At 44.8% G+C, this 7598-nt stretch overlaps 2 protein-coding genes across 11 annotated transcripts in view; one reads left to right on the plus strand and one right to left on the minus strand.

Moving 5' to 3' along the window:
- Hmbox1 (homeobox containing 1) overlaps positions 1 to 5745 on the minus strand; it is a 156395-nt gene extending 150650 nt beyond the window's left edge. For 7 of the 8 annotated variants that reach the window (XM_008828116.3, XM_029561119.1, XM_008828115.3 and 4 more), the window contains exon 1: positions 5469 to 5744. The gene's annotated coding sequence lies outside the window, so the exon portion shown is untranslated. Of the gene's footprint in view, positions 1 to 5468 lie in introns of all 8 variants that reach the window. The other variant, XM_008828114.3, reaches the window with a different exon arrangement.
- Positions 5408 to 7598, plus strand: part of Ints9 (integrator complex subunit 9) — a 120747-nt gene continuing 118556 nt past the window's right edge. For all 3 annotated transcript variants that reach the window (XM_029561113.1, XM_029561115.1, XM_029561114.1), the window contains exons 1-2: positions 5408 to 5535; positions 6134 to 6259. In XM_029561113.1, coding sequence (XP_029416973.1) covers positions 6251 to 6259 — 9 coding nt within the window. In that variant the 5' untranslated portion in view covers positions 5408 to 5535; positions 6134 to 6250. The remainder of the gene's footprint in view (positions 5536 to 6133; positions 6260 to 7598) is intronic.

Here is a 7598-nt window from a genome sequence, read left to right on the forward strand (position 1 = left end):
CAAGATCCCTCAAGTACAAGTGTAGAATGACTAATGAAAAAAGAAGACTGCATGCAACAAGATTAGTTAAGAGACTGATGTAATAAGTCTGAAACAGTGAATTAAGAGAACAGCAAGAGAATGAAAAGAAGTCTACCCACAGTGCCATGTGATCTCATGCCGAGATACGAATGAAGATTTTAGACTTGACTACAGGACCAAGCCAAGAGATTCACGATTGAACACTATTACTCCTTATCAAAATCCTCAGGCAGATAAGTTCTGTATTATACCATCTCCACTTCAAAAACTGACCTTTCCCTGTATAAAAACTGTGACTCTCGACCAGCCAGGCATAGACTCTGTGGGTAAAGCACCTGCTGCAGCCACCTGATGACCTGCATTCAATCCCAGGGCACTAAATGGTGAAGATAGAGAACCAGCTCCTGGAAGTTGTTCTCTGACCTCCACATGTGCGTGCACACACACACATGCATGAAATAAATATGTGTGTGCACAAAAAGAACATGACTATTAAAATTGGCTGGCAACTACTCTGCTTGTTCAACATACACTACACATGGTGATGAAAGATACTCAATGTCTTGAATACACCACATACAGGCCACGGAACAAAAGATCTACAAGTACATCCACTGAAAATATTTTATTCATTATTTTTATTTTACGTGTATGAGTGCATGTATGTGAGTGCACCCGTGTCGTGCAATGCCGTGGAGGTCAGAAGAGGGCTTTGGATTCCCCTGGAACTGGAGTTAAGGACAGTTCGTAGCCACCATGTGGGTCCTGGGAATCGAACCCAGGTGCTCTTAACTGCTGAGCCATCTCTCCAGCTCCATTAAATCCACCAGGCACAGTGGTGCATGCATATATATATAAATATATATACTTTATATATATTATATATATATATATATATATACAGGCTGGCCTTGAACTCACAGAGATCCACCTGCCTCTGCCTCCCAAGTGCAGGGATTAAAGGCGTGCACCACCACGCCTGGTGCTATTTTTTATTTTTTTATTTAATGTGTATGCATGTATTGCCTGTGTATAGGTAAGCGCACCCATGTCGTGCAATGCTGGCGGAGGACAGAAGAGGCTGTTGGATCCCCTAGAACTGGAGTTTCAGATAGTTGTTAGCTGACATGTGGGTGCTGGGATTTGAACCTGCGTCTTCTGCAATAACAACCAGTGAGTGTTCTTAACCACTGAGCCATTCCTCCAGCCCCCCATCCACTAAATATTTTCATCATAATCTAACAAAAATCTACAGTCTCTGAGTGGATTAGAATCAGCTTATCACTTAAATGGAAAGTGTCAGGTGCTGCCTGTCTTAAGAGTTAAAAAAAAATTACAATACCCCACCACAGCAAAGCTAAACCACTGCTTTGTAAATCATTTAAATTGCTATCTTTATCTTTTGTTCACAATTTTTTTTCTTTTTCTTCTTTTTGGTCTTTTTGAGACAAAGTTTCTCTGGAACTTGCTATGCAGATGAGGCTGGCCTTGAACTCACAGACATCCACCTGCCTCTACCTCCCAAGTGCTGGGACTACAAGCATGTACCACCACGCCTGGCCACAATTTTTTTTAAACCCATGATGTTGTTGCTATAACATAATCTATAATCTAGTGCTCAACTAAAACTTTCACCCCAAATAATCACTGCGGAAAATCTTTATTCCTATGATAGTTGGATTCTCAGTCTAATAAAGGCCATCTTGGGTATAACTGAGCCTACGAGCTAAGTCACATATTAATACTATCTTGAGAAAAATTTCAAACTGACAGCTCCCGTCTTGAGAGAACTATAGTTTGGCAGAATCTGTTACAATAATGGTTTATGATGATAAGGCGGCCTCCAAAGTTTCTATGATGTGGACAGCATGGATTGGTGGCTACTAGTAGGTCTCTGGTATTTGTGGGTCTGACTGGTTGTCATGGATGTATGTCATATGTGCATGGGTATTTAATGTGTATGTATGTGTTTGCACACACATAAGAGTGCTTTGTATATGTGTGAGTGTATATACAGACACACCCAACATTCTAGATAAGCTAAGCTTTCTATTCATAACAATTTTTAAATAAAGTTCTACTAAAATGAGAATAAGAAAACAAACAGCAGTTAAAAGGAAAATCTAGCCAAAGAACAGAAAAGATTCTGGGAGCCCAAAAATCCACATTAAGCAGGAACAGAAAACGAACAAACAAAACCTAGTCCATTTTCACTGAGCACTTTTACATTTATCTATAAATGTTCACCATTTTAAAAAGTTGAGTAATATGCCAACTCCCACTTATGAAAAATAACATTCTAGGATAAATTTGTAATTCCAAAAAGCAATAGCTCAAGTTTAAAGATGGTAAAAGCTGCAATAAGATGAACAGAAAAAGCAAACATGATTTTGATGGAAACATGGTAGCTAAGTGGACATTAAAACTGAAGCGGTCCCTAAAATAACACAAAGGGGACTCAAAAAATAAGAAATTAAAATGAATATATATATATGCACGTATGTACAATGAAACAAATAATGCAATTCCAGTCAACACTTACTATAAAATTGCCGGAATAATGAGATATTAGTTGCAAGGGATGTTGTAATTCAGCAACACTGCATTGTTTTTATTACTAATGCTGTAACTAAAGACAAATGTGCCCAACAGTGAAAACAGAGCCTCACAGAAGCCCCTCAACATAGTGCTAAACAGCCCCTTTCCTTGATATCCATTTGTGACTGTGTTCAGTACCCACAATACACAGAACTAGCAACAGATTGGTTAAAAGCAATTTGGATTTTCAACTTCCCGTAAAACAGGCAACATTTTCAGAAGTGATCACATTAAAATAAATGTATCTTTACAGTTATGGGGTGGAATTTTTAAGCTGGACAGGCACCAGTGCCCTGATTTTCTTCTTCTTTTGTAAACTATATGACTTCTACATGCGGAGAATATGTTATGCTTTAACCTGCAGTTAAGGCTTTACATCATTTTAATGCCCTGGTGCTCAGAATTTAACAGAACCAGTCCAATAAAAGCAAAGAATATATTTGGCAAGCACGTAACAATTTTTCCCAGACTACTAGTCAGAAAAAGTTAATGAACGTTTTTCCCAATAAATAACTTTGCATTTCCAATGATGAAAACAAAGAAATTTGAGGAGAGAAAGCGCTCATTTCTCTAGGTCTGGACGTTCGGTTTCTTATGTCTAAAATGACTGTTAAGCATTTTAAATTCCACGACTATTACAATACATTTCAGAAAAACACAGACATAACTATTACGTCGTTATACAGAATTTTCCTCTAGTTTTTATAAATTAATGTTTCAGGTTAAGATAAACCTTTAAACAATTCTGGAAATTCTGGTCTCCAACAACCTAAAGGCTCTGGGCTGGAAAACAACACATTCTGAGCTCTAAATTCAAGATTTAGAAGACACGAAGTCTTTTCCATTCAGGTCAATTTAAACATATAATGGTACTCCTGCGTGCAGTCCCCTTATCTGTGTGAATGAGCAACAGCAGAAACTTCAAACCAAAGCTAGAAAACCTACCACAAAATTCCATAGTGCAGCGATTTAACCTTCAGTTTTATGGACTTTAAAAGCCCCTTACTGATAGGGGAGACATTCAAGAACTGATAAATTTTGGACCAAAAATGCAAGTACATTAAATTCCCAAGTCTAAATAGAAATTACGCCAATTATTCCTTTGGTTACTTAAAAGACCATGATACTACAAAACTGTGGCAGAAGAGTGACTGACCAAGTTCTATTTTGGATTTAGGAAACAAAATATTTGATGTTAAATTCTCCTGGTATAATGTAAGAAACAAGAGGTCTCATTTCATCACTATTTGAGCACTGAAAAATAAAATCAAATTTTCTAAATTTGACTTATTATTCAACCAGATCTATCAACTTAGTTGTACCATTTGAGTAAGTTTAATGCAAAGCACTGGAAGCCTAATGTGATAATTACCTGTGGAATAAATAGAAAAAAATGCATGTCCTTTTGGCTTAATGCTGCATTTTATAGTAAAACCACAAAAAGCACAACAATATTAGCACAAACTAAATAAAAAGGTACAAGAGGTATCGTGACCATCAGGAAGAGAAATGTACTATGCCAAGGAAGGGAGGGAAAGAGGAGGGAGGGAGGGAGGGAGGAAGGAAGGAAGGAAGCAAGGAAGGAAGGAAGGAAGGAAGGAAGGGGGAGGGAGAGAGGAAAGGAAGGAAGATATGAAAGGAGAAAGCAAAGCTTTCTCTACCTGCAGGCTCCCCAAAAATGAACGCATTACCGTACCCTATAAGACACATGTTGTATTTTTTTGAGCTTTTTACTAAATAAAAACAGCAATCACTTTTATCATTCAACTTTACATACTGCCAAGTGCATTCTTCCCCCCTCACCCAAGGCTTCCTCACTCTTCCACATCAGCTTTCATCAAATGTGAGACAGAACAGGGTGGGGTAGAAGAAACATACAAACAGCGCCTAACCGCGCACCGCCAACCCTCTTGCCGGCAAATAATTTCCAACAGTTTTCCGTACTACGAAAATAAGTCTCAGGACGCACAGCAGACATCCTGTCTCTTGGAGACACCCGTGCATGTGCAATTGAGCTCTTCGGCTCCCACCCGCCCGCCGCAAGCCCCCGAATGTTAACTAACCGGCACTCCCCTGTGCACGAAGATGACACGTTCCTCTACCTACTGTCTCGGGGTGAAGGTGGGCGGAGGACTGCTTTCAAAGTAGCCCCAAGAGTGTCACCAAAACACAGTTCCGGAAGCAAATATCAAGAGACACTTTTCCTTTCCCACCTTTATGCACAGACCCAGGGAAGTAAAGCTGCATCTGCACGGTGCATCCTCCGTGCAGTCCTCCGGCCGGAGTTTGGGGTGGAGACCGCTCCGGGGGAGGGGACCTCGGGCGCGCTGACCAGTGGCAGAGCCCCCAACCCCGCACCCCGTCTCCGCCCCAAAAGTCCAGCCCTGGACTCACGGCGCTAAGCGGCCAGGCCCCGCGACCGCCGATCCCGACTCTAACTTGCCATCTACACACATGCCTTGCAGAGGAGCCCAGCACCCAAGTCCACGTCACAGTCCAGACACACAGCCAGACATCCCGAGCCCCGAACCCGGCTCCCGGGCAGGAAGACCCCCACCTCCGGAACTCAAACCTTCCGCCCACCGCGGAAGGGACCCGAGCGGAGTTGAGGGGCAGCCTCCGCCCGGGCCCCCCCGCGACCTGCCCCACCCCACAGCCCGCGTCCAGGGCTCCCCGCACGGTCCCCTGCTTCCTCCCTCTGCTCCCCGCCGCCGCTCCACGGACCCGTCGGTACTCCCACTCACTTTCTCTCCCCAGAACCCCCTCCCGATCTTTTTTCTTCTCAAAGTGAAAGGAAGAAGTGAGGAAAGAGACTTGAGGCGCTCCGGCGCGCACACCGCTCCACTCACCTCGGAATCCCGGCAGAGTTCTTTGCGCCCACAGCCCCCTCCCCAGCGTCCCAGCGCAAGGGCTGAGGTAGGGAGGAGGGAGGCGCGAGGGGGAGGAGATCTTCCGCGCGGGGCGCCCGTCGGGAGGGGCTGGGGAGGGCTTGGGGCCGGCGCAGGAAGAGCAGAAGGGGGAGGGGAGGCCTCTATTTCCCAGTCTCCCCCTGAAAACCTCCCTTGTCTCAATCACATCAGACTGACTGTCTTTGTCTGGCTGACAACCGCCATATTGATAGCAACAGCCCCGCTCCCACCTGCTGCCGCCGGGCGTCCCTGGGAGTTGTAGTTTCCCGCTCCCTAGAGGAAAAGTCAAGGGCTCAGTGACTAGAGGGCCCCAGGGAACTACAACTCCCAGCAGGCACTGCGCCCATCCTCTCCCTCCCCACCCCCAGGGAGGAGGGGACCGAGTGCTAGAGCCGTAGGGACTACATATCCCAGAATGCCATGGGTACGCGGCTCGTAATGGAGACATGATATCATGCTGGAGTACAGAGGGAGGATGAATTGGCGGTGGGGATTAATTTGAGCTGACGGAAGGAAGTGTTAAAGAGGAAAGGGAGGAAAAAGAAAGACGCCCACAAGTCCCATGATGCCTGCAGAAAACTACATTTCCCATTATGCTCCGGAAGGGGCGTGAGGAGCAAGACTCCAAGTCCCGCGATGCTCCGAAGGCGAAGATAGAACCGGAAGACGCTTCCCTGGCATGAGGTGTAAAGAGACTGGTACCCAACAACCCGAAGTCCGATATGAAACTGGTGAGTTTCTGCCCCTAAGTCAGAGGGCAAAGGCAATGCCAGGTCCTTGGGTCGAGGCTGGTCGCGGAGGTGGAAGCGAGGACTGAGGCAAGCTGGGCTTGTGTTTGAGGTTGGCGTTCTGTCCCACCCCACCCTCCTTGTACCTGTCAGGAGGTCTTAAGCCCTGTGGGGTAGGTCCTTCTGGCCCAACATGTCATCTCAAAATTTGATTTGGTCTGGTTTCTCATCCGAGTCTTGTAATAGTTAACGTCCACTCTGCTCTTGATAGGCACTAAATAGACTTCCTACTGTCCCGATTCGATTTGAACAGAGAGTAGAAAATAGCAGCCCATACTATTCACTCATTAAATTTCCTATTACTCCTGCCTTTGGAGAAAGCCATGACTAGGGTGTGCTGTTGAAGGACTTGAGTCGTAAACCCTGCCTGGGGTTTAGAAGGGCCGAGAAGTGGTAAGGCATCCCAGTTTAGGGCGTCATGCAATCAAAGACCACCTATGGGGCTGGAGAGATGGCTCAGCTGTTAAGAGCAATGGCTGCTCTTGCAGAGGACCAGGGTTTGATTCCCAGCACGCACATGGTGGCTAACAACCATCCAAAACGCGAGATCCTGAGGAATCTGAAGTTCTCTTCTGACCGCCGGGCGCATTGCACGACACGGGTGCACTTAGGCACATGCAGGCAATACTCTCATACACATAAAATAAAAATAATAAGTCAATTAAAAGAAAGACTCTAGCTAGATGAAACACGTCGGTTTTCCTGGAAAGGTCTCTGTATCACAAAGCTCAAACACTTGGCTTGTAGGCAGACTTCCGAGACCTTTGTTTTGAGCCGTTTTAGGACCAGTAGTTCTAACAAGTTACTGTCTTCCAACTGTATGGAGTAATAGAGTAATTAGGAGAATTGATACAGGTGTGAATTGCTGGGTCTCAACCTCCTCTAACCCTTGCGCTGTTGCTGCCAAGGTGTTGTCAGACTTGTATAACTGTTGCACAGAAAAAAAATGCCCTCAATAATGACAGAAACATGTATGGTATCTTCTGTTGAAGAAGGCAATGATGTATGAAGATTGGTTTGTTTCAGAACAACTTATTTATGAGGGTATTGGAGCCATGATTTGCATAGTTTGCCATTCTTTGCTTTACTCATGAAATCCTCATGCTTAGTTTATGTACAGAGGTAAAAATATGGAGAGGGGCCAGGTGTGGTGGCATCCACCTTTAGTCCCAGCACTCCGAAGGCAGAGACAGGTGGATCTCTGTGAGTTCAAGGCCAGCCAGGTCAACATAATGAGTTCCAGGTCAGCTGGGGCTACAGGGAGACCCTGTTTCAAAAAGAC

The sequence above is a fragment of the Nannospalax galili genome, unplaced genomic scaffold (assembly GCF_000622305.1).
Source record: "Nannospalax galili isolate Female #2095 unplaced genomic scaffold, S.galili_v1.0 scaffold612, whole genome shotgun sequence".
In the NCBI taxonomy this organism is placed as follows: domain Eukaryota; kingdom Metazoa; phylum Chordata; class Mammalia; order Rodentia; family Spalacidae; genus Nannospalax; species Nannospalax galili.